Here is a 27,137-nt window from a genome sequence, read left to right on the forward strand (position 1 = left end):
GATCAAAACAATTTTAAACTTTCTTAGTACCCCTAGGAGCCCCCAAAGTACCCCTAGGGGTGCTAGTACCCCATTTGACAAAACGCTGTATTAGACTAGCCGCCCAGAAAATGACCGTGTCTGTATTAATTCCGTTTGCCACAGCCCCTGACGGCAAACCTCCAGAAGCAGTCGGAGGCTCTGGTGGAACTGGAGAAGGCGTGCCGGGGGTCTCGCAGGTTGGAGGGCCTCTGCAGGGACTTTGAGCTGCAGAAGGTGTGCTACATCCCCCTAAACGTCTTCATACTGCGGCCGCTGCACCGTCTCAGGCACTACAAGCAGATTCTGGAGCGCCTGTGCAAGCACTACCCACCAACTCATGTGGACTTCAGGGACTGCAGAGGTACTCGCTGACTGTGCTGTACCGTACGTGCACTCATGTTCAAACCAAGGGCCCAGCTTCCTGCTTTGAAATTGACTCGAATAAGGAAGAGAGTTCAAGTGACAGTTCATATGAATGGCCTGTAGTTTCGCTGTTTTACCCCTGCTGGTGTCAGAAAGAATTTATCTCAACGCAAGCTGGTGGGTTTTTGACTAACTTTAGACTTGATTTTCTTACCTTAATAAACATTGTCATAAATACTATATGCTTCCAGTCGCTAGTTTAAAGTCTCCTTTCAATCATCATGATATGCGTTTTGGTAAATTATGGTCCCATATATTTTAAAATTGACGATAAAGTAGGCTATGCTCAAGGAGGGGCTGGATGATTTGATTGACAAGCTACACAACCAATAGCATTCATTCTCCGTCCCCGCTCTTGATTGACAAGCTACCCAACCAATAGCATTCATTCTCCGTCCCCGCTCTTGATTGACAAGCTACACAACCAATAGCATTCATTCTCCGTCCCCGCTCTTGATTGACAAGCTACACAACCAATAGCATTCATTCTCCGTCCCCGCTCTTGATAGACAAGCTACCCAACCAATACTGGTCTAGTGGCATTCTGCAGGATATGATGTGATATGACGCGATATTGAAAGATGTCGGATTTGAAATTCCTGAACAATCGGCTTCATTTACGGTCTGTAGAAACCAATGGCGTCGCTTCGTCCATTCTTTTTATACAGTCTATGGTTCAAACAGGCTTACCTCTGGGAGACCTGATAAGCGAATGGTTTGGGCAGATTTCACATGGGCTCTAATGCATGACCGTGAGTCCCGGGTTCAGTTCCCAGCCAGACCATTTGCTGCATGTCACTCCCCTACTCTCTCTCTCCGTGTTTCCTGTCTGCCTAAACTGTATACAAATGAAGGCTTGAGGAAAAAACTAAACAAAAAACATGAATATCTCCAGTATAATATCATGCAACGTCACATTATTTCTAATGGCCTTTTCTCTTCTCTTGCTAGCTGCTTTTCCCCTGGCTGGTGTCTTTTATTTTTAATGTCCTTTTTCCGTCTGGTCTCTTTTATTAAATAATGGCCTTTTCTCCATCTGGTCTCTTGTATTTCTAATGTCATTTTCTCCAGCTGTTCTCTTTTTATTTCTAATGGCCTTTTCTCTGGTTGGTCTCTAGCTGCTCTGGCAGATGTGTCTGAGGTGGTGGAACAGCTCCAGGGAAGCATGATCAAGATGGAGAACCTCCAGAAGCTACTGGAGCTTAAGAAAGATTTGATTGGCATTGACAATCTGGTCATTCCTGGGCGGGTGAGTTCAAGGACCGAGCATCTGCCTTGAGAGATTAAGGGCCCTATTCCAGGTTCAAGTTGCTAAAGCCACTAATATCGGATTTAGGACTAGGCAAGGGGCGTTCTCCCGCAAAAGTTGCTATTCTGGGACACCTCCCTTACCCGCTAAACACCTGCGCTACCTGTTACATTATGCATATGTGTGGTTTGGGCGTTACAATGATAAAAAACCTTTGTCCCTAAACGCTATTCTGTACCTGCTATAACCGTTCTCCATTATGCCGACACCGTTATTTGCGGGTGGAGGCGTAACGTAAAGGGTAACGGGTAGGGGTTTAGCCTGCCACAGAATAGGGCCCTAATTGTCCCCAATCTTCTTTTTTTTTTTTTATAAGGTCAACTTTGTCCTGTTTTATTCATGAACTTCTTTGTCTTTGTCTTCCTCTTTCTGTTATTAAGGAGTTCATCAGGTTGGGCTGTCTCAGCAAGCTGTCTGGAAAAGGCCTCCAACAACGAATGTTTTTCCTGGTAACAACTGCCTCTGAGATCAAAACAAAATCATTCAAGCCTATTGCCTATTGATTGATGTCAGTTGAAAAATGTATTCAAATACGTATGATGCGACACCTTTACAAGTATGCTTCACTCACATACTGTAGCCTCAGGAAGATAACTTCTGGTGGTTTCAGCCCCCTAGTTGGTTGTGGAGATATTACAGGTGCTTCGCCAAAATATATAAATATGAACTTTTCTCCTGCCTAGTCCTTTACAGCTATGGTGTCGGTACAAATATAATTTAGTTAAACAAGGCATTCATCATTCGGAAACCTCAGGGTTATAAACGATTGGAAATGTATGCCATTAGCTATGTATTACCTTGTTTTTGTACTGAGCCATCTTGCATTGTTCTTGAGGTCTGTGCTACGTCATGTCTGGTGTCTGATGTAATACATGAAATTCATGGAAACAGTCATTACGTTCTTACATCTTATTTGATCAGTTTGAATAGGCTGACAAATCATCAGTACAGCTATTTAATTAATTATTCTAAGATGGATGAAGGGTAAGTGAATTTAGACTACTACTTAGAATTTCACAGTTTTTCCTCTCTCCCTCTTGTTCTCTGTTAACAGTTCAATGACGTCATTTTGTACACAAGTCGGGGGATGACGGCCACCAATCAGTTCAAAGTGCACGGGCAGCTGCCACTCCACGGCATGACAGTAAGTGTTGCCCTGCACCATCACCCGTGTAGAAGTACATACCACTGTCACCAGCTTGTCATAACTTAGCTTTACTGCATAACTCTGTCTAGACTTGGGCGATGTGACTTGAAACATTTATAGGTGATCCAAACATTGATATTCTATGCATGTCTACATTTAATTCATTCTTGTACCTCAATGTTTTTCCTTTTATTGAATTAAATCAGACTTCAGAGTAACACAGGTTAAAGGAGAAGCAACAGAGAGATGCAACATTGAAAGACAAAATATATATATATATTTTTTAAATCCTTTGTATCGTTCATTAACCACTTATACCCTACATACTTTGCTGCACATCAAATAGCGAAAATAACAGATCTGCTATTTTTGTTGAATGTTCGCCTATCTTTGCCAAATGTTCTTCTATTTTGACATGCCCAGAATTGGGATGTGAGGGTTCATGTGGTTGAGTTATATTTGTCGTGTTCGAGAGATGGATATATTGTCCAGCCCTACATCTATCTCTCTCTCTTGTCTCCTGACTCTCTCTTTTTAACCTCCCTCCCTCTCTGTCTATTTCAGTCCTTGTCCTGTCCTAGATACTCATTCTCTTTAATTCTCTCATGCATTTTCTGTATTTTTTCTTTTTTTTTCTTTTTACCAGATCAGAGAGAGTGAGGATGAGTGGGGTGTGCCTCACGCATTCACCCTGGTTGGAGGTCGGCAGTCAGTCGTTGTAGCGGCTAGGTGAGAACAGTGGTGGATAAAAGATAAGACTGGATCCGAGATCTGGATCCATTTCTTTGGTGAAGACGTTCTATAAGCAGAGAAATGTGTGACTTGTTGCATCAACAAGAATGTCTAAATGAAAATACGAAGGCACATTCATTATTTACGCTGCTTGTTTGCTTGTGAAAATAATCACATCAAATTTTCATTTGATTTGGCCAATGAGAAGAAAACATTGGTATTTTTTGTTGTTTAGGCAGTTACTTGAATGGGCTGGTAAGCAGGGGGTGGGCTGCCGGTGGAGCCTACTGGAGTGCAGCTCCACTAGCTTTGAAGCTGCACGCACGCCCGCACATGCACCATTTGCAGTTTTCGCACCTCGCTTAAAAAACCTGCCGATCTACGCTGAGTGTCACAGCTTGAATGAACAGGAATGACCGACCTGGTTGGCTGCATATCAATGGTCCATTGTGTGAGCTTCTAAGTAGTATTCTGTAGCTGTCAGATGTTCTGTCTGAAGCAGTCAAAAGAGTTGGATAACCGTGGCTGATGGATTCATGAACTAATTAAATTACAGAGGTGACTGCAAGGTAATGCATAATTATGACAACACTAAAGTTTCCCCATTATGCAAGTAAATAGAATACATTTTGATATACAGTATATTGTGGGTTAATAAATAGGCCTACATATTAAAGAGGTTATTTCAATCGGCGATCGCTCACGCGCGTGTGCATGTGCGCGCGATGTTGCGCTCCACTAGCTAAAAAATCCTTAGCACATCCCTGCAGGTAAGGGTACAGTGTCCTGCTAAAGGACGAATGATCTTTGCTGGACACACATCGACAGTTTTGAGGTCACATGATGTGTATCTTTGTCCACTCTGAGCCCCTGTATCCATATGTGTGTCTTTAGTTCTCTGTCCGAGATGGAAAAGTGGATGGAAGACATTAAAATGGCAATAGACATGGCAGAGAGCAGCAACGGCCCTACATCTGACCTGCTGGCCAGCAGTCTGATTGAAAACAGTAAGTTGGTACATCCTGTACATGCACATTAACGACCCGGCTGGTTACCAGGCACGCAACATGGTGGAATTATTCAGTTTGTTTGAACGAAAATAGCAGATCTACAAGCTTGCAACCCGTCACAAGCTTGTAGATCTGTTCATTTTGATGCACGACACTGGCACAGGATATCTTTTCTCTCACATAACCAAGACTAAATGGATATTACAGTCAAAGCATTCACATTCTGGGAATACCCCTATAATCACCAGTTAAATTACAGCCTAAGCTCTGTACGCACATTCAAAATTGACTGAATATAACTGTTATAAATAGTGATATAAATACAGTATATCATTGCTGTAGGCAGAAACCTTGTTTCTCCATATTTCATCTTTGTATGTTTCTTTTTATAAATACATGCAACTTGTGTTTTTTTTTACAATTCTCTCCTTTAATGGCATGCCCAAAAGAGGGACAACAGGTTGAAAGTGATTAAGTCTGTCTGTGCTTGCAATGAAAAGTATTAGCAAGACCTTGTGACTAAATAACTACATTGGATCTACTAGAACTCAGGTTTCCTGAAAAGTAAATGTTTTGAACAGGGGTCATCAACATGTCCGTACTCTGACAACTGTGTCTGTGGCAAGACTTGTCCTCGTCTGTGGCAAATGTTTTATTTTGTTTTTCCATAACATTATTAATAATGTTCTTATTTTCTTAATTGGGTCATAAGACCCAATTACTGAGTGCCAGTCTCCAGGTTTTCTTCAGAATATGTATGACACTGATTTACTATGACACAATGGCACATTAGGAGTCCACTAGTACAGTGTTTTTTATTTTCAAGGATCCCCCATAACTCTGAGAGTGTACAAATGGAACCAAATGGACCCCCATTTGGTTCCGTTTGTACATTCTCAGAGTTACAGACCTGTAAGTTTCCAATTGGTTCCATTAGTACACTCTCAGAGTTACAGACGGAGGAAGGTCCCTCGACCCACTTTGAGAAAGACTGCACCAACACATTTAAGGCTAGCTCTTTATGTGTTTCCAGTGATATTATTGTCAGCTCATTTTGTATGTCCATGGCAAAAATAGAATTTTGACAAAAATGTCCGCCACAAGCCTGGTGATGACCCCTGGTTTTAAACATACAAGGTTTCCACCCGACAGCGACGACAGTTGGAAATGTGTCTTTGTGTGTGTGTGTGTGTTTTTTTTTCTTTGCTCCCACATCGTCCCAAGTCATTTTCTAGTAGTAACAGCCTCATGACTTTCCCAGAATGCCCAGAGGACTCCTCGGTGGAGGCGGAGTCCGAGGACGACATGACGGCGTCACACACCTCCCTGGAGAGGCCCGCCCCACACCGTGGTAACACCACGGTGCATGTGTGCTGGCACAGGAACACCAGTGTGTCCATGGTGGACTTTAGCATAGCTGTGGAGGTACCGGCAAAAAAAACAACAACCTCAGCCTTAACCTCAGAACCTGCCCCTCTCTCCCTTCCTACTCTGTTCACTCTCTTGTCTCTGTAATCTTGAGTTTGTGCCGTATCTCCTCTCTTGGTTTAGCGTGGTGTGCTGTAACCTGTCTGGTGGGAACAGCATCCTTCAGTGCTGTATCCTCCCACACTGTCTGAGCTGCACTGATCTCATCGCTTGATGTGTATCACTTACTCTATTAGTTTTCCATTTGTTTTCAAAGCTTAAAACATAAAAGAGATAGATCTTTTTTTTTTAAACACAAAGAAGTTAATGAATAAAACAGGACAAAGTTAACCTCATTGAAAAATAAAAATAAAAGATTGGGGACAATCTCTTAAGGCAGATGCTCGGTCCTTGAACTCCCACCCTAACTAGTGTAACAGTACATGTTTAATAGGCTCCTGCAGACTCATAAAACATCTATATTTCCGATTCTGTGAGCTACTAAATTTGCCATTTGATACAGATATGAACTGCTTGGTCTTGTGCATTATGAATATGTATTTAAATCATAAAGCAGTCTTCGCTTATGGGCACGGTGAGCTGAGCAGAGTTGCTGTTCCCACCAACGTACTTCTTTTCTTTTGGGGCGGGGGGGGAATGGTAACTGGCGTGACATTGTTCTCTAAACCTCAACTGTGTCTTTCCTCTGTGGTTCTTGTCCTCCTTTTCCCTCTGACTGTCTGTATTTATAAATAGTATGTAGATGTGTGCTAGATGTCATCATCTCATAATATCAGAACCGATCGCGCTTGGGATGTAGCATGGCTACAGCCCAGCCCAGTGGCCATATTCATACGGTGGCCATTTTGTGCTTACGTCTTACTCGTGGTGTCGTACTCGGGATGGGGCTTCCCATCCCCCCACGAATATGATGTAAGAGAAAAAAATGACTGCCATATGGATATGGTTCAGATCTAGTTCTGCTCTCGTGGTAACCACGTCCTCTTCACAGCCTTGCCTGGACACACCGTCGGCCCCTGTGTTGTCCCTTACACTGCATGCACGTGTGTGACACCTACTCAGCTTCTGTTTCTGTCCCTCCTTCCCTGTCTTTCTTTTCTTCTTTCCTCCCTGTCTCCTCTATCCCCCCTGTGCGTCTGTGCATCATCCATGGTAGAGGACCCTAGCCCGGTCAATGAGAGTGTGGCCCCCGTGGTGGGGCCCGCCAGTGGCCAGGGACCTGTGCCTCTGGCTCTTATCTGCTGGTACCGAGTTCAGAGCCTCTCCTTTAGTGAATCCTGCACGAGTCTAGAGGTAAAGGAGCCAGGGGCAGACAGGAGGAGGGCCGCTCTGCACACAAAACTGTAGTTCTTGATAATGCACTTTATTTGTATGGCTCTTCAGTATTAGTTTTTTGTTTTTGTTTTTTAAACCGAGTCATAAAGTGCTTCATAGACAGAATTTATGCTTTAAATTCAGTTACTCCTGAGCCTCATTTTATATAGATCAGTGATGTTGCATTGATTGGTTTTATATTATATTATATCACATTACTTTTGACTCGCAGCATCAGGGCAAAATAGGTACTAGGTAGTATAACAGTTAGTTATAAGCAGTTATCAAGTATATGTACGATAAGAAAAATATTCTCAGTTCAGTTACACAGCATAGAGACCTCTTGTTGATATAGCTGTATTTGCTTTTCAGATTGTCACATAGCGTAGCAGGTGTATCAAAGTAGATTTACTGGGCCTTTGATAATCATAGATACGATTTTTGGGGCCGGGCGGCTATACTGCCGGTTCCTCTTGTATTTGCATGTTTTCATTAGGTCAAAAATGCATATATCCAAGCCAGTCATGTTATACAGAATGTCCCATTAGTTGTAGCTTGTCATTGATTTATTTTTTTCCCCCTCTGTAGAATCAGCTGTCAGGAAACTTATTGAGGAAGTTCAAAAACAGCAACGGTTGGCAGAAGCTCTGGGTGGTCTTCACGAACTTCAGCTTGTTTTTCTACAAGACATACCAGGTGAGGACACCTGCTCCCATATTTAGTCTCCTTTCCAGTATTTACCCTCCTCTGCCCAAGAACATCACAGCTCAATGTAGAATGTCAAATCTGCCTGCCATGTTAGAGGTTTTTGCACTTTCCCATGTGACTTTATTAATTGGCTGTTAGCAATCACACTCAATAGCTGTTTTTTAAGTTTTACACAGAAACAATAGAGGAGGGAGACCACCAATGCAAAAATAGTTTAAATGCCTTCAAACAGCTATTTTACAACTTTTTGTTTAGGTAAAATGAACAAACAATTTGGCTTAAAGGCTTGCAGACTAGATTAAATCAGAAAAGATAAGCTAAACATTTATTGACCCCCTTAGGGAAATTCTGGTGTGGTAGCAGCAACAGCAGTAAGTGTGAAACACAGGATAGGAGTAGAGAGATAAGAATAAGATAAAACTAGAAAAAGTGCTCCTCGGAGCACAGGTCTCCGCCAGGTCAGGTAGGTCATTGTGGGCCAGCAATGTTCGGAATTGGCCAATCAGGATGGAATATGAAATATCGGACAGATCCGTCTTGATCACATAACGATGTGAAAAATGCAGGGCAGAGGTTTTTCCTTGGCCTCTAGTAGGGAGTGTGCGTGCAAGGGTTTCATGCTGCATGATCGGTCCAGTTATAGGTAAAAATGGGAATCGGCCTGTTATAGCGCCACCATGAGGCTGATTTAAGATATTTAGCGTGGCATTTCTTTCTTGGCCTAGTGGGAATGTGCGTGCAAAGTTTCACTGCAATTGCACGCTGCGTTCATGATTTGAGGCATTTTGTTCAAGACGGACCACTCCTGCAAACTTTGGAAGCCAATCTTAGCCAATCAGGATGGAAGATCCATCTTGATCACATGACTATAGAGATACTGTGTACCGATTTGCGTGATGTTTGGACAAAATCTGTAGGAGTAATAGCGAAAAATGTGAGTTTGCAAAAATCGTCCTCCTGGTGGCGCTATAACAGGCCGATGTCAAAAAGGTTCTGCTCTGGCATCCAGGGAGTGTGTGTGCATAGTCTCAGAGCCTCACGCAGCTGATGTCTGCTCAAATGGTAATGATGAGCGCACAGGGAGAGCTGTTAGGGGTTAAGTATCTTGCTCAGTGACACTTCGACACATATACTGGCATCTCTACCCACTCAGTTATGTGAATGTACTTGAATGTACATTTATCGCCATTGAATATAATGTATATGACTATCAACAGTGAATATGAAAGTGATATTCAGTTTCAGCCCACCTTCAACAGTGGGTATCTGAATAATATAGTCTATCAACAATGAATGAATGAGTAAATATAAGTGAATCTCAGCCGTTATCCTTAACAGGCAGCATCTGTCATGGTTCATTAGTGTACATCCTACTACTGCTTGTGCAAATGTGTCAGTCAAGCAGGAGTCAATCTCAAAGTACGGTAGCTCCCATTGGAAGTAATTTAATATGGCACCAATAGTGACGTTTTGAGCAAAGCAACCTCTTCAGAAGATATATGTAGACATCTGAGGTCTGAGGAAGAGCTATGTTTTACTCGTCACTACTGGTGCCATAATAAATTACTTCCAATGGGAGCTATCTGGCATGTCGATCTTTTTCTAATTTGCCACAGTACTTTTTGGTCCATGACCACTGATGTGTGTGTCGTTTTTATTGATATTTGCAGATGAAATCGAGCACTGGAGTACCATAGCCTAGCCATGTCTGAAACCATTGATCTGTTTTTTCTTGTCAGGATGATTATCCACTTGCCAGTCTTCCGCTACTGGGATATTCAGTCACAGTGCCCTCAGATTCAGAGAACATCCACAAGGACTATGTCTTCAAACTGCATTTCAAGTCCCACGTCTACTATTTCCGATCTGAGAGTGAATACACATTTGAAAGGTACGGTATAGATCAGTGGTTTTCAACCAGTGGTCTGGGGACCACCAGTGGTCCCAGGGGGTCCCCAGCGAAATTAGCGTCAGAATCATTTTAACCACTTAGCTTTGGCTATTCAAAAATAGATCTACAAGCTTTTTGAAAAATCTCGAAAATGTGTGCATATATCTTTGAATATATTTATTTTAAGAGAATTTTTTTTACTCAAATCTTTGCTTCTGGGGGTCCCTGGAACAAAACATTCTCTGATGGGGGTCCGTGGCTGAATGTATATCAATTTAGGGGTCCTTGGCATGAAAAAGGTTGAAAACCACTGGTATAGATCCATCCAGATGCACATATTTTCAATGTGATGATGTTTTGTTTCGAGCATGTCGGAGGGAACTGACCACGTCTCTCCCGCTAGGTGGATGGAGGTCATTCGCAGTGCCACGGTCTCCTCCAGTCGTACCCGCATCTTGAACCGGAAAGAGTCCCATCCTCACTGAGTCGTCTCCATACACCCCCACCCACCCGTCCCAAAACATACTGTCCCAGGGATGTGGCTTATTTTGGGGGAGGGGACCGCCCGCCTCAGATGGGTGGCTTCTTCTTCCCCTTTGAGCTTGGAACTCCGTTGCCACTCACATCTGTTTCCGGACTGTCGGTTTTTTCTTTTCTACACATATCTAGGACATTTGTACACTGAGCAGTGTCCATGCACTTTTGGTGCTTTTTAATGCTTTAATGGTGACATGTCCGCTGGTTTAGACTGCATCAGAGACTGCATTTTTTGGCATTTTTATTCAACTCTGAAACCTCTTTTTTAGGATGTCATTTTATACTGTTTTCTAACGGTCTGAACCACTTCCTATCTTTCTTATTTTACATTTTATCATTGGTTGTTTTTACAGCAGAAAACACGTTGGTATAGATAATTCAAACATTTTTTCTTAGATGGTTAAACTATCACTACATTATCACAAGTTTTTTGTCTATGCGTTCATTTTATGGAAAATGGCTGCTTTTAAATATCCTTATATCTGCAGTGCCAAACTGATTTTTATCAATGTCCTGGACTTTCTAATGCTATTTTATTACAATGGTGATAAAGAGGGTCTTCTAATTATGAGATTTTGAACTTCATGTAAAACAGGTCACCCTTAAAAGGTAGATGTTTTGTTCACATTGGCCCAATGCAGTGTGTTCTCATAAAAAAAAGTGTTGTAAAATCAAGATATGAAACTATTTTGTTGTATTACAGTATCAACATAACTCTAGGATTGATCACAAAGTGACCAGGATAGCTACCGTACCATCACCACTAATAACATTCTAAGTGAATATTCCTATTTGCTGATCTTTGTTGTATTAGAGTTTTTTCTCTCTTTTTTTCTTTTCTTTCTTTTGTATGAAGTCTGAAGTTGAAAAACCCTTTCAGCTGTATGAGAAAATGTGAGACATGTTCATAATCTGTGTATTATGAAGGAAACTGTAATGGAAAGCTTTAAAGATTATGTGTGAAACAAAATGTAAACTTTCAGTTCCAAGCGCCATTGGACTAGGCTGCCTCCCTTATATAAGTGATCTTTTATGGGTCCAAACTGAATGGAAATATGCATATGACAGGGTTTTGCAGTGTAGCATTTGAGAAGGAAAATCCCCAGTTCTCCTTTGAATTGCTGTTTTTTCCAGACAACAGAGAGCTCTTTGGAAATGAAAGCAATAAAAACCTCATTTTAACTTACATTTGTTGTTGATTTCATTGTACTACCATTGATGTTGCAAAAGATGTTGACTCGCCAGTATCACCTTGGTGGATATATAGTCCTATTGAAATTACTGGTTACTGGTTACTATTTGTGATTACATCCTACTATACAGTAGAAAACAGCTCAGATGCTCAAATGAAGTACAATCATGGTAAGTTTTCCTCAACATTCTTTTTTATGAAATCAATGATCTATCGTCATCTACCATGCTACCCTATTCGTAACCTTATCTAAACCATGTATAATATCCACTATGGAATAAAGTCAAACTTTAAAATAGAATATTCCTGCAATAATTTTAAACTTTCCATTCTAGAATGTTCTTTCATTGCACTACTAGACTGGCTCTGAAGAGAACTCTGTGGGTCTAATTAGATCAAATATGCTCAGGTAATAAACATGGATTTTGGAATGCAAGTTAACACAGAAGAAGGAAAACCCTTTGTTGTTTGGGATTATAAATGCTTTTCCCAAAGCAGGCAGGACCTCAGTAGAAATACAACCAAGAAAATCCCTATTTGATTTGTACATTGTGTTTCACAACAGTACCAGAGGAGGTGAGCCTGCTGTGACCTACAGATGGCATCATAGCTCAAGGAATTGTTGCTGTCAATAGACTACAACTTTGAGGTGTATATTAACTAGGCGTGGAATAACTATTGAATACGTCTTGTTACTTAATACTGGCGTGGTTCCACCTATTGTTTTGTTTAAAAAATATATATCATACAAAATAAATCAAGATACAACAACTACATTATTTTATGTCACTTACAATATACAGTATTTTGGATAACAAATAGGGGCTGTTGTATAGGCCACTCTGTAAACACGTAATGGTTCTCTTCAGTGTTTCTGCTTGTCAGTAGTGGAAGAAGTACTCACCTTTTTTACTTAATACTCATTACTCAATACTACATTGTAGTATCAATACTACAATGCAGAAATAATCTGCTACAAGTCCGGTATTCAGAATTTACTTGGGTAAAAGTACAAAAGTACTGGCATCAAAATGTACTTAAAGTACCAAAAGTAAAAGTACTAGAAATCTTCCATTTCATATTTTCAAAATGTATTAAATAATTTGAAAATATGTGATATTTTCAAATAGCCGAAGTCTATGTAGGGCTGAAGTTTAATGTATGTTTTGTAATAATATTTTAAATCTACAAAGTAACTCATAACTAAAGTTGTCCAATAATTGTAGTGGACTTAGAGTACTATATTTGCCTCAGAGATGTAATGATGGAGTAGAAGTAAAAAATATTAAAACTTGGAAATACTGCAGGTTAGAAAAAATACCTAAAAATTGTACATAGGTACAGTACTTGAGTACATGTACTTAGTTACTTTCCACCACTGCTGTTGCCTGTTTGTAAATATTGATCCATTCATTCATGACGGCTTTCCAAAGTCCATAACTATCCTAAAGGAAAACCTGGAGTGGGCGGGGCCTCTGACCGGTGAGGGGCGGGGCCGCGGAGTGAGTGACTCGTGTGAGCGCCTCCTGTCCAGGGTTGCCATGTCCGCTTATTATAAGACATTCTGACATTTTCAATCTACGAGATTGAAAATGTCAAAATCGATCAAATACATCTACGAGAGTCGTAATCTACGGCTATATTTGTCGGCAGACCCCGCCCCCCATCAGAAAATATTTACCCCCCCCATAGAAGATTTGTGTTAAAATGTTTTTCACATTTTCTTCTAGATTTAAAAGAATAAATAGCAGATCTACAAGCTCGACGCGTTGTGAGCTTGTAAATCTGCTATTTTCAAAAAGGTTTAAAGGGCTCATGTAGCATAGTCGCTTCTTTTTGGGCTTGTTTTCATATACCTTGGCTTGTTTCTCTCGCAAAACCTGGCAACGGCGCTCCTGAATCTGAACGGTGCGCAGGGCGAGGAATGAAGCGAGGAGGGAGACCGCGATAATGAGACGGTGACAGCTTGACAAGAGAATAGTTATTATTATGATAACAACACATCCGAGAGGCAAAGAAGTACTGTAGCGGCAGCTCCGGAATAATGCAACATATATTTACTTTTTCAAGGTGAACATTATGAGTCGGACACCTCAGACTGATCATTCAACCAAAACAACACCGCAACATGCTTCAACTTCAAACCCATGGTCCGTGCTGCTAGCGGGATCAACAGATCGATCGCGGATCCGGCGGCCGATTCATTTTCGCTCTGCGTTTCTGTTACAATAAGTTGATCGGCTCTCAGAAAAAGGACTGATCGGTGGTGATGATGGCTAATAATCACCTCCAACAGCCGGAGACCAGGAGGTTTACTCGGGGTCTCGGTAGACCTGGCACCGCGGCTGAACTCAGGCAGAGTGTCTCTGAGGTGGTCAGGACCTCGGTGCTGGTGGTGAGTACATTTAACTTTTAAATCCCCTCCCTCGCATTCCTCCCTGGCTGCTACACACGTTCACATACACCTGTGTGTGTGTCCACCACCACCAGGCAGCGGTGGACAATAAAGCCTACTCATATTTCTTACTTAAGTAAAAGTATCAATACTACAACGTAGAAAAAGTCCCGAATTCAAAATTGACTTGAGTGAAGGTACAAAAGCATTGGCATCAAAATGTACTTAAAGTACCAAAAGTAGAAAGTACTCATTATGCAGAATGTCCAATTTCACAAGTTTTCAAATGTATAAAATCTATACAAATACATATTTTGAAAATAGCAGATCTACAAGCTCGGCTATTTTCAAATGGCCGAAATGTATGTAGGGCTGAAGTGGTTAATGTATGTTTTGTAATAATAATCAAAATGTACAAAGTAACTAGTAAAGTTTTCAAATAATTGTAGTGGAGTAAAAGTACCATATTTGCCTCTGAGATGTAATGGAGTAGAAGTAAAAGTACTGAAAATTGGAAATACTCCAGTAAAGTAAAAATACTTCAGAAGTACAGTACTTGAGTAAATGTATTTAGTTACTTTACACCACTGCACCTGTGTGTCCACCAGGTTCAATGGTGTGTGGCTTGATGGTGTGACTCGCTTTGTTAGCTTCCATCATGTGTCACTATTAAACAATTAAAGTAACTTAAGATTATACTGATTATTATCAGCTTGTGCAGAACTTACATTTACACCTTGAAGAGATGTCAGTCGCACCTGCCGATTCCATAGCAGTGACCTATTAGCCTACAAATAATTGTGTGTATGTACAGTATGTGTGTTTATATATATATATATATTCCTACTTTATACACTGTGTGTGATGGAAATAAGGCTACCTTCACACACAGTAGTGTGCCCTGAGACCACAGTGGCCTTAAAGCCCCAGCTGACTGTACCACTTTCTCCTCTGTGTCTCTCTTGTCAATATGTAGACACCAGTGTCTCTTTCTTGTCATGTAGACACCACCAGTGTCTCTTTCTTGTCATGTAGACACCAGTGTCTCTTTCTTGTCATGTAGACAGTAGACACCAGGCCAACATGGCCTTCCTACCCTGGCATTTGGCCATTTGTGCCCTAAAAAAATGGACAACACCAAAGTCTCCTAAAATTATGAAATTTCAGGCCATGTGTGTGCGCGCGCGTGAGTGTGCATTCGTGTGCCAATTGTGATGTAGGCCCTACAAAGCTATCACTCATTGCAGTTACATTTGTTTCATGACGTGAACATATTATGATGAATATGAACATTTCTTATGAATCTCTGCTTGATTAAGGTGTTTCTTGTCATCAGTATCATTGAGTATCAGTTTTCACAGAGATGCACTTTGAGAGGCAACTCAAAACAAGGGAAAGCATTTGGCTTCAATTTCACGGTTGGTCCACCAGTCAGTATCAAATTACATGCATGTGATGATGGATTTCACTATCCTAACATTTGGGCAGCGGGGACCTGCAGTAACCCAAAGTATCAGTTTTTCAAAGACGCAGGGGAGAAAGGAGTTCAACGACTTGTGTGTGGTGTTCACTTTGATTGTTCCAACTTTCCTGGGGAAGTTGCTAGGTAACCGAAACGGACACCATCCAGGCCCTCTGTCAGGGAAATGGAATCCTGAGTCAGGATCCCAGACATTCAACCACACCTTCACATTATTTATTCATTCTCTCTGGTGGGCTGCCAGGGAAGCCAGTGGGAGGAGATCGGGAACAGATAGAAGTGTGTGTGTGTTGGGAAATCAGCATGTTTTGTGTTGAACCAACTCGCAGTGCACGCAGCAGCGTAGGGCATTCTCCTGTAGTAGCTATGGCTTGGCATCCTGCAGCCTATTTGCTGACAAGCATATGTTCAGCTAACAGAGCTGTGGAAGTGGAAGTATAGCACTCTTGTTGTGTTGGAAGTCAAGCGGCAGCCTCTCAGTGGGACAGGAATGTGAGTGTACACGAGACCACTGTCCACACAGCTTGTAATTAATTCCTCCATGAAACACGTAAATACCCCGGGAGGAATAGAGGGATCTGTTTCAGGGACATAAAGAGAAGATTGTGACTGACAACCCCCCCAAGCCTCCCCATTGTGGCTGATTGTGTTTCAGTGTGCATTGAAACACAAATGTATTGTATGCCTTTTAACATGCCTTTTAAAGACTGTACCCTCAACAATATCCAGAAACACAATAACTAGGTCTTTCTTTTATTAGATGGCATCACATTTCGTAAGGACATGACTAATGGAAACAGATTCTAAAAGCGTTGAGTACATGGGCCTACTCTCTTTCTCCACTAACAATTTGTGCTGTTTTTCACTGGCCAGAGGCCCTTTTGTTTATTGTTTGGGATGGTGTGCAGACTAGAGGGACGTGTGAGTGAACAGAGCCCACAGCTGAGATGTCCCTCTGTTCCTCCGCACTTCAGACATGCTGGGAATACTATTAGCTCCGTGATGGCTGTCATCAGCTTTGAATTTGATGTGCGGTGGTGGCTGCCAAGACTTTGAAACAAAAATTTGCTTTCCACCTGGCGTTTATTGAATTACAACCCAAACCCCTCCCCCCCTTTTTTTTTTCATCCAATATCAATAGCCTGTTCATATGAGGACATTGGCTGATGGGCATAACAAATCAATGCTTGTTGGAAATTATCGGTTAATGTCAAGTGTATAAAGCAGTTGGGGCCAGTTGTGTAATTGCAATCAATAGCCCTATGCTGCCTTTCAACTAATGACGATACTGTAGCCCCTCACTGGTCCTGTTGTGTGTCTGACCTCGGGGAACTGTGGACCAGATGGGTGTCATTATGTAGGTGTGTTGTCATTAGCAGCCTGTGGCTAGTCCATATACTGTAAGTATACAGCTGACTCTAACTGTGTACCCTGAAGGTACGCTATGGTTCACAACTTGTGCACTGGAAATTAGCCTATATCAGTGTCAACGACATGGACAGTCATCAGCAGTGCTCCCATGTTGTTATTGATGTTCTGCCAGCTTGTCCCTGGGCATACAGTTTTGAAAAATCAGAGCCCAACCTAGAACAATAGCAGCAATCATGGTTCTCTCTCTATCTTCTTTGGGAGCCCTGTGATGAAGGGCAATGAAGAAATCAGATGCCCCATAAGTCTGGCAGGCAGAACAGGAAAGCATTTCCTGTTTCATGATTTCACCCAATCACAGTTTACTAAACCTCAACAGAGGTCACTCAACCTCTCAATATGTGCATGTAATTGACCATTTCCCTTTGCTTGCATCTCTTGCATTCTGTTCCTATTGTCCATGACATTTCCTCAGACATCTTGACTTGTTAACATGCTCAATCATGCTTGTTTACTCAAGGCAAGCTCTTCCAATGAATCCCTCTCTGTCTACGATACACTAGTAAACCCCGGAGGAGCTCAAGTGAGCTCACATTGTAGAAATGCTGACTGCTTGACTGGAGCTACATGACAGTATGCATTGAGGAATGAGAGCATATTTTCTATTAGAGTGGGGGCACAGTGGTGTCCCATGTATACTGCCAGGCCAAGCCAGTCTGAAGATTACAATGCTGTATGAGGTTTCTTCATCAAATGACCTACAAGCTATCAAATGAAAAAAGTAACACATACATTAGCTTTCTGCCTTCTCTGTCCCTCTGCTACGTTGTAGTTACTTTTTATTTTTACTACAGTTTAATTGCCCCTCTGTCTTATTATATGCTTTGTTGTGAGCTTGCTTGCTTATTTTTGAAAATTGAAAGTTTTTGAAACTTGAAAAACATTTTGAAGATTTTTGCCTATAATGACATGCCCAAAATAGGGAAGCCAGAGTGAATGTGGTTAATGTCCAACTTACTACTGTCAGTGTGCTGTATCTTGCAAGGCTATGTGATGGTAAATGCACTCTACAAATGTAGGCCCAGGGGGGGTAGAGATGGGAGAAGAGATGAGCTCCCTGGCCGGGTCAATAATGCATGAGGTTGCTCTAGTAACCTGTGCAAGCCATTAAAAGACTCTCTCTTCTATGCTGTGGTTTAGATAAACTGAACGCTTAGTCACTACTTGGTAATGTGTGCGATGGAGAGAGAAGGTATGGTACTGTCGTTCCACCTTCTAATGATTGAAGGTGTAGTCCTAATTCTACAGTAATTTGATAATAAATCATTAGCTTAAAGAACTATTTGCATCTTTTTTATATCAATATGCTCATCGTTACAGTAGATTGTTCTTAAATTTCATTTTTGGTGCAGACTAATTGTAAAGACATATTGTGTGTACACATAATCCTGCCTTGCCAGGTATACGGTATATTCCCCACAGTGTTTCACATCAGAGTTCACTGTTTCATCTACTAGTGATCTAGTGAGCATAACTTTTATCCTGCATTCTTTGTAGCCCTGCTAGCAGCTCAAACATTGCTAGCTGGATTGGAGTGCATTCATGCTCCCAGAGGACGAACCCTAACCATTTGAGTGACCCCATGGCCTTTCTTCTAGCACCACTCTTATAATGTAATAGGCGGATAACGTAGGATGAACCGTATTATTTTGATGATCCCATGGCCTGTTTCTTTTATTTAAATGTATAGCTTTTGCTTTGTGTTAATCCTTCAGTGAATATACAAAAGATTCACACACCCCCATTCTGGCCCTAATAATAATAATTCATTTTTGCTCCACAAGTGTGGGTCTCCAAGGATGGCAATGTCGGTTGATTCAAAGTTCAAACCACTTTGGTCTGTTTGGGTGCAAGCATTAAGGAGCAGCACAGACTCAAGGGTCTGCTAGTAGCTGGGATTTTAGGCTCTAAGAAATCTGTGTATACTTGACCTGTTTTATGATGAACCTTACAATATCCATTCTTCTGTCCTGTCTACTCTGAATCCCAAACTATCTGAAATGATGTCCATTCAATGAAATGACAGTCTTGGAATGCAGTCTTAGTCCAATTTCTCCTTCATTTATTGACAGATAATTGCAATGACGGGGTAAAGGCAACTTAACTAGACTGGAAACATTCAAACTGCACATGACTTCAATATGAGCTGTGATGCACGGTTTGTTGAGAGGAGCCTTCAAGGAAAGTGGGAAATAAAATGCACTCACTCTGCTCACCATAAAATGTGTCTGCTTGGATTTGGGCTGGGTTCTTGGCAGTTGTGGTTTAAATCTAAACCAGATTCACCACTCAAGGCTTATATGGTCAGAGGAAGAGAGGGAGAGAAATGCCTCCGACTTTGTCGATTGACTGCATGCAGGTTAGGTATATATAGACCACAAATACAAACCTTGGGTTTTCCACCTCTCTAAATACAATAGTGCTGCTAGGGCCAGCTGAAATGATCTCATGGCCAGATAAAACAGCTTTTGTTGCAATGCTAAGGAAAAGCTATTAAACACATCATACACACTTGAATTGACAATGGGCCATATTTCTCTTTGGGACATCTACACAGTATGCAGTGAGTAGATAGGAAAGACTGTCTGTTTCACTGTGCCAGCAAAGAACTACCTGTCAAGCTAAGTGTCAAAATAAATCTAAATGTAAAGCCAAGATGAGGTCCTGGGGTGTGGTTTTGCGGTAACATAGAATCTACAAATGATTTACCCTCCTTGCTCATAAGAGAACTATTACAGTAAATGTGGAAGTACTTAATTGCCATCCCAGACTCTTTTACAAATTGGTATAATCTTGTACAATATACATGCCCCATGTCCAGTGATTTTATTTCAGTGGCTTCACCCAGGATTCCATAATTTAGAATTGATTTAACGGTTGTTACATAATTGTGTATTTCTGGAATGACATTACATACCTGAACTTTGCCAAAAGAATTCCATGAAAAAAAATCTACTCAACGGAACGGAACAGTGTTTGTTTTGTCCATGTGATTGATTTCCTTGCAGGAAAAAAAGAGTGCTGATTATGTCATGATCTCACCGTCCAAAATCTCTCCAACCTGCCTGGAAAGGAAGTACCCATGACTTCCTGTCTCCCATCTTCTTGTGGGAGAGCAGAGGGCTGCATGTTCCTAGATAGAGCTGGTTTCCTGCACTGGCTGAAGGCTGGGGCTGGACAGGGGATGCAGGCGGGCAGTGCCGCCGAGAGGGATTGACTGAGAAACGGCCCACTCCGTGAGAGTGTTCTGCTCGATGGAGCGGTACTGTGTTTTGGATCACAGGGTAGGTTACCATAACAGAGGGGCAGCGTTCTAAAGAGCCTGGCCAGTGGGTGTTTTCCTGTTAGCAAGTGCAGGGCACCGTTCTGGGACCTATTTCACACTCACCACTACAGAACTTAGAATATCTTTATCCTACAGGATCTTACTGACTTCCTGCCAGGTGTTTGCTCAAAATGTAATAATGAGCTTTAATCCCTATACTGTAGTTTTGGTTTTGGAAATGGTTTTAGATTTCGAAATGGAATCGTCTAGTCGAGGCTTGTTGGTGAAATGAGGTTTGTTTTGACAAAGGCTGGAATGCTCCCTCTGGTGCTCTTGGCAGTTTGTTTAGTTTTTTACACTCTCTCATCCATCCAGATAGAGACCTTATTGCATGGAAGAGCAAAGTGGTTGGGTGGTTGTAGTGGTGGAAGAAAGTGTGACTCTTCCAACTGCCTACATGTACAAGACATCCAATTGACATCAAACTGCCTTCTCAGTCATGTGGGCCCCCTTCTCCCATATCACAATTACAGACAATATCCTCAACAGCTCACCCTCCTAATGTAATGTGACAATCAAAGGATTGAAAGGATGGAATATTGCTTCAGTCCAGGCCATTAGGGATGCTATTCTGAGTCACAGGAACCCATGTGTAGGTGTAACTGTGTGGGACACACTGAGTCACAACCCTCTGGCCTTTCTGTCCTCCTGTGGATATTATGTGGCTAATCCAGTTTGCGTTCCTCTGTAAACTGATAACTGTCATTTTCATCTGTGATCCAATCAGAGACTCCTGTTGAATGACTGGAATGGAGATTGTGTCTGTGTGCGTGTGTGTGTGTGTGTTATGTCACAGAAATGATTGTGTAATGCCTAGAGGTATCCAGTACAACACAGAGGGAGCATGATGCCTATTTCTAGATAGACATTACACTTGTAATGCACAGCTTGCTTAGGACACTCAGCACGTCTAATTTTAGAGCATTTACAGTAACACTTAAACTCAACTCAACATTTGACAAAATGTCTTATTTTGACATGTCTCTTTTTAATTATATACTGTAGACAGTTAATGTGTAACAACATTAAGCTGTGAGTTATGTTCTTCTGCTGCCTTTTCCTGATTCTATGTCTCATAAGGAAGTGCAGTAGGTTAAAGGTTTCATTTAAGTCCAAGCTGTAGGAAACCAAGGGCAGAGAGAGAGGAGAGACAAGACAAGACACAAGACGGGTCTAATTCGACCCATTATGCACTCACTATGGATGGAAAGCCGCCTATAAGGAGGAGGTCTCTGCACTTCAGGCTGAGACACCAGGCAACCCACTCCAAGCTGTTTCTAATTATGTATTTCATTTTATTACTTTCGTTGTTTCCCTCCAATGTAGTCATTATGCCAATGAGAGTTACATTATGCCGACAGTGAGGAGTTTGACTGGGAGAGCGTAACGCATGCGGATGAACATGCAATTCATCCCAGTTCCTCCTCCTGCTGAACAGACTTAGTACTGCGACAAAGACCGCCCTCCCCTGCTGGCTTCCCAACCACAAACAAGGCCTATTAGGGTTCGTTGGCGCGGCCAAGCTAGAGTCACCGTGGAGGAATCGACCCCTAGTCTCCAAGGTGGTGGGCAAGAACTTTACCCATTCGCCACCCTAACATCCCAGTTTATAACATAATGTATTTATGGTTCCATTACAGACACGTTCTTCTCAGTACCAATACCAAGCAGCAATTGGAGCAATACCAGTAGATGTATACAGTGTAGGTGGCCATTATTGTGCCTGCAGACACTATCACAGGTTTTGTTAGATTAACCAAGAGGTGAAATTGGTCATGCCTAAAAGCCTCACAGGCAAGTTCAGTACTCTGCACACATGCATCATGGCCGCAGATTAAGCTCATCGGATTACAGTAGGCCCTGAAAAGCACTATACTAGAGACAGAATAACACATCCATGTTGGCTGATGGGGGGAAAGTGTCTCAAAAGAGCAGACTAATGACAAGCAATTTCATTTTAAGAGTCTGTGTTTTTTTGCGTGAGGTGTATTTATCCTCTCAGCCCCCTTGATTTGTCTATAAAGGAAAAGTTCCACTCCCATTCCCCTCACTGCAAATGACCATTAACATGTAATTGTGGGAACAGAGCAGTTGGTCTGACGGATGAAATTGGAGGGTAGGCTAAAGTCTAAGCACTCTGAGCCTTGTCATTGGCTCTGCGTTTTTCCACTGAATAGCATTTGCTCCCTATATGAACCAAACAATTTTTGTTTAGTTTTGCCCTGTCTGTGCTATATGGGATATAAGCTCTCCTCTACCTGAAGAAATTCTTAGTCTGTTTGAAGCTTTTTATTTATCTGACTGTATCCTACTTTAACGTGGGGCCCCAGTGTAGTTAATTGTAGTTCGTTTTAAACATATTTGCATTTGTACTGTATTTCATTTTAATATATATGAAATTGTTCCCACAGTAGAGGATTTAAAAAATTTCAAATAAATCTGAATCTGTAGAATGGGTCTGCTTAGGAGGCAGTACTTCATAAGGAAGACAGTCCTGCACGCCACGTATCACCTGATTTATACCCAGACTAACTTATATCATAATATACTTTACAGAACAAAAACATTCACATAAGATCTTAAGAATGTCACCAGGTACGTCACATGTATTTAAGTGTTTCTGATTAAAGTAACCCTTTAGACCAACGCGGCACACTCTCTGATAATTCCATGTGATTGCTGCATGCACCAGGGTATTCCTAGTGTCAGGAGACCAGACTGCATTCAGGAGGTTAATCTCCTTTGAACTGCATGTCATAGCTCTTCCTCTGGATTTGGCTCCAACAATACTGTTGCTGGCCTCTCTCTTACTCTAGCTCACTGACCTCCCATTCACATTCACACAGCTTGCAACAGGATCAGTGATCTATCGGATGTGGTGCATCACAGACCAAGGGATTAGAGTACAATTAGCCTAGGCTGTATGATGGCTGGCTTTTTAATTCACATTTTAATTTGGTCGAAAAAACAAATAGGCAAATAGGGAATGTTGCGTATATTGTTGCAATTCAGTTTCAGCTTGATGTTTTTCCTGATATTGTTTCTAAAATGACTTGATTCAGACTCAGGCAAGAGGCAGAACAGTATTCACTATCTTTTCATTGCAGGGGAATTTAACTGGTCTGCTAGAATATTTATTTGTTCTGTGTTGAGGACTCAGGGCTGCTGAGGAGTGTTTAGGGAACAACTTAACATTCCAACTCTGCAGCCGTCTTTACTGCTATCAACCATAAGAGATGAAAGTGAAACTTTGCTTTGATGTGAACTCTTAACTCTCATCCATCTGGGATTTCCCTAGAAAGTCTGGGCCTTCATGTCCGGACCTGAAAGTTATAGCACTCGACACGGTACGGAAACTACAGCGTTGTTTATTTGGTGAAGTCTCGGCATGATGGATGACTAAAGTCACTTTACACCTTAACAGGAAGTTCATTCATGGATGTAATCTTCCCCTCTCTCACATCAGATCAGCATATGCTGGTAGCTTCATTAAACAGGTTGAATTTGACACGTGTGTGTGTGTGTGTGTGTGTGTGTGTGTGTGTGTGTGTGTGTGTGTGTGTGTGTGTGTGTGTGTGTGTGTGTGTGTGTGTGTGTGTGTGTGTGTGTGTGTGTGTGTGTGTGTGTGTGTGTGTGTGTGTGTGTGTGTGTGTGTGTGTGTGGATCAACTCTAATGACTTTTCACCAGGCAAGCTGCATAGCTGGCATTCTTCAGTCTGATGCTGGTAGGCGTGGAGAGGGAGTAGACACAGGGGGCTCTTCCCCTCAGACTGGTTGTGGGAAGGGAGCTGGGTTCTCATCCAGGTTGCCTCATGTTGGCATTAGAGCCTGACAGATGCCAGATTTTGGTGTTCCGTGATTATTGCCTATAATCCTGATTTTGGAGAGTCCTAGACCACCAATTACCGGTGTTTTAAACAATATTTTGTCCAAAAAAGTTGAAAAACGTTGATTAAAGTTCCTATTTGAGAATGTTAAACTTAAAAGCAAACAAATAAATAAAATACACACAAACGTTTTATATTTAATTTAACCCTTTTAGTCCAATTCTAAATGTTTCAAAAACAGCGGATCTACAAGCTCACAAATTTAGAAAAGTTTGCCTATAACGGAATGCCCAAAATAGGCACAAAAGTGGTTTGAAATGAAATCGGGACACATTGGCTACATAACTGCTGATAAAGATGTCGTCAAAAAAGTCAAATAATGGCCAATATGGGCCTGGCTCTAGTTGGAATGAGGTGTAGAAAGTGAGGCTCAAGGTGGCCACTGAAATTCCTAGAGCTTTTAATTTTGTATGGTGTGTGTGTTCTGTGAAGAAAACACAAAGTGATCGTTACAGGGAATCCTTTTAAAAATGAAATGAAAATACCGAACCGTATTATCATTTCTTTCTTTTTCAACAGTGACACAGAGCCGTTGTGTGTTCGCCCTCCCACAATGCACAAATGAGTTCTGTTTAAAGTCACTGAGTCATGCAGATCCGGCGCTGCTGTTTATGTTAATTCCTTTATCTGTGGCTGTATTAGCTGACATTCCGAAATTTTAAAGGGCAGAAAACTAACTCCATGACTTAAAGACACAAACAGAAGCCTCAGCCTCCATCTCAGTCTCTGTAGGAAGTCATATGACCCTGGTGGTCAGTGTTTGGTTTCTAAACTTTCGATGTTAGTTTTTCAGGGATTTAGCATTAGGAAGCAGGGCTGCACTGAGCGTGCACTGTTACTCCAGCAGCATCCTCGGCCAGGCCAGGATAAATAAAGTTTGCTGTTGTATGGATGAGAACCATTGTGGCTGTGTGCCTGAAGGCCTGCCACTAATCACACTTGTTTGTGATGAGGACCGCCGCAGTGGTTACCCTGGACACTGTTCTGTTTATGTCCTGGCTGCACTTTGTGTTGGTTGATGTGTATCATCAAAACAGACGGCGTGCGTCGAGGAGAGCATTGTGAGCACGCTGCATCACTCCATGGTTCATGGAGTCCATACTCCTTGGCTGGATAACAAGATCAGTATCCCTGGCCTAGCTTAACCACTTATTTTGTTGACCAGGGGTCTGTTCTTGGCCCCCTAATTTTTTCCATCTACAAAAGAAGTCTTCGCCAACGTGACACGTTTGTGAGCTTGTAGATCTGCTATTTTCGCAGAATGTTTGCCTATTATGCCCAGAATAGGGACGCTAGGGTTCATGTGGTTAATCTGTTATTAGTGTGTCCACTCACCCATAGATGAAATGAATAACAACACCATCCCCCACTTCAGGTTGTAGAATCTACTGTGATTCTCCAACGAAGTATTCAAGAAAGGAGAATCTATTGAAATTGTATCCAAAACATGATCTAAGCTTATATTCACGATTATGATCACATTGTTCAAGTTTTCATGCAAACTAAAATCCTGTAAGACTTGTATGTACCCTAACAAACCGTTAAGCCAAATCAGCCAAATAAAATGAGAAGAAATATGATTCTGATTAGTATTTATTTGCATCCAGTCCAATTCTTAAATATATTTCAACAAGGCCATTCTCAAGTGTCATGGTTTGAGATTAGAAGAAGAAGAAAAAATGTCCAATCCATCTCAGCTGCCATGGCAACCATTCAGCTTATTGTGGCATGAGTCTGATCCCTGAAGTGATTTCGAACCTCTTAGTATACCAGCAATGGAGAGAGGATCAGCTGTAAATAATGAGATTTCTTTTGTCATCTGAGTATTGCATAGTGAGTTACAGTACAGCTGATGTACTGTCCAGTACAGTCCAGTATGTATGACTTATGAAGAATGGAGGGGGCAGTTGCCTAGATCAGTGGTTCCCAAACGGTGTGCCCTGCGTGAGATAAGTCCAGTTGGGCCTTGGGATTTCGTGACAACCACATTATTTTTGCAATATATACAACTATACAAAAAGTATTATTTATTAATGGACTATATCCGTACTTTGTGCACACCTATTATGTACTCACTAAATTATGTGAGTGTGGGGTTATATATATATAGTGTTTTTATTTTTATTTTATTTATTTTTTTATATATTTTTTCAAAAATACTAGATCTACAAGCTCACAACACATCTCATGTTGATTGCCTATTTTCACTATGAATACAGGTGAGGCTTGAGATTGATTTGCCCAATGGTTTGCCTTTGGTACAAAACGTTTCTAAACCACTGACCTAGCTGACTCAGGGCATTCACCGAATAGTTGAATATTCGAATATTCGAATATCAAACCGACTATTCGACTATCAAACCACTATTCGATTATTCTATTTTTATTTTTTTTTGTCTTTTCTACAGCAGACACGCAGCTGTGAGCTCTGGTGTGACGTCAACTCGCATTCCTTGATTCAAGTCATCAATGCCATTGAAAAAAAAAAAAAAATAATAATTTTTTTTAATTTTTTATAATCAAATCGATTAATTGAATATTCGAATACTTATAGGTCGAATAATTCGACTGCTAAAAATCACTATTCGTGAATGCCCTAGACTTTATTTAACGTGTAAAAGTGGACCCGTAACTGGGTCAGTGTATTCAAGACACAGACAGACTATGAGACAAAAGAATGCAGTTCAATATTGACTGTCCGTCCCAGTCTGGCCATTCTAAACTAGGGATATATCTGGTAACACGTGTTTCCTCTGCCAGGAAGGGTGAGGGCCATTGAGGGGAGAGGCTGTGGTGTAACTGGGTAAACTTCACCACCCAGCCCACTACAATGAATTTAACTCCGGGAGTACAGAGCAGCAGGAAAACACTGTCTGTGCCACTGTTGGACACCACACTCTTTAACCCATT

The 27,137-nt window shown here is 41.5% G+C and overlaps 2 protein-coding genes across 4 annotated transcripts in view; both read left to right on the top strand.

Annotated features, from left to right (window-relative positions):
• LOC308073735 (FERM, ARHGEF and pleckstrin domain-containing protein 1) overlaps nucleotides 1-11,689 on the top strand; it is a 65,164-nt gene extending 53,475 nt beyond the window's left edge. For both annotated transcript variants that reach the window (XM_080412830.1, XM_080412831.1), the window contains exons 18-27: nucleotides 145-382; nucleotides 1,563-1,693; nucleotides 2,134-2,202; nucleotides 2,808-2,897; nucleotides 3,547-3,629; nucleotides 4,527-4,639; nucleotides 5,904-6,067; nucleotides 7,973-8,080; nucleotides 9,832-9,983; nucleotides 10,387-11,689. In XM_080412830.1, the coding sequence (XP_080268956.1) occupies nucleotides 145-382; nucleotides 1,563-1,693; nucleotides 2,134-2,202; nucleotides 2,808-2,897; nucleotides 3,547-3,629; nucleotides 4,527-4,639; nucleotides 5,904-6,067; nucleotides 7,973-8,080; nucleotides 9,832-9,983; nucleotides 10,387-10,468 (1,230 nt within the window). In that variant the 3' untranslated portion in view covers nucleotides 10,469-11,689. The remainder of the gene's footprint in view (nucleotides 1-144; nucleotides 383-1,562; nucleotides 1,694-2,133; nucleotides 2,203-2,807; nucleotides 2,898-3,546; nucleotides 3,630-4,526; nucleotides 4,640-5,903; nucleotides 6,068-7,972; nucleotides 8,081-9,831; nucleotides 9,984-10,386) is intronic.
• A 1,939-nt stretch (nucleotides 11,690-13,628) lies between these two features.
• LOC308073437 (dedicator of cytokinesis protein 9) overlaps nucleotides 13,629-27,137 on the top strand; it is a 106,676-nt gene continuing 93,167 nt past the window's right edge. For both annotated transcript variants that reach the window (XM_080412335.1, XM_080412337.1), the window contains exon 1: nucleotides 13,629-14,107. In XM_080412335.1, coding sequence (XP_080268461.1) covers nucleotides 13,982-14,107 — 126 coding nt within the window. In that variant the 5' untranslated portion in view covers nucleotides 13,629-13,981. The remainder of the gene's footprint in view (nucleotides 14,108-27,137) is intronic.

Source organism: Gymnoscopelus braueri (genome assembly GCF_963280865.1).
Source record: "Gymnoscopelus braueri genome assembly, chromosome: 18".
NCBI classification, from domain to species: Eukaryota; Metazoa; Chordata; class Actinopteri; order Myctophiformes; family Myctophidae; genus Gymnoscopelus; species Gymnoscopelus braueri.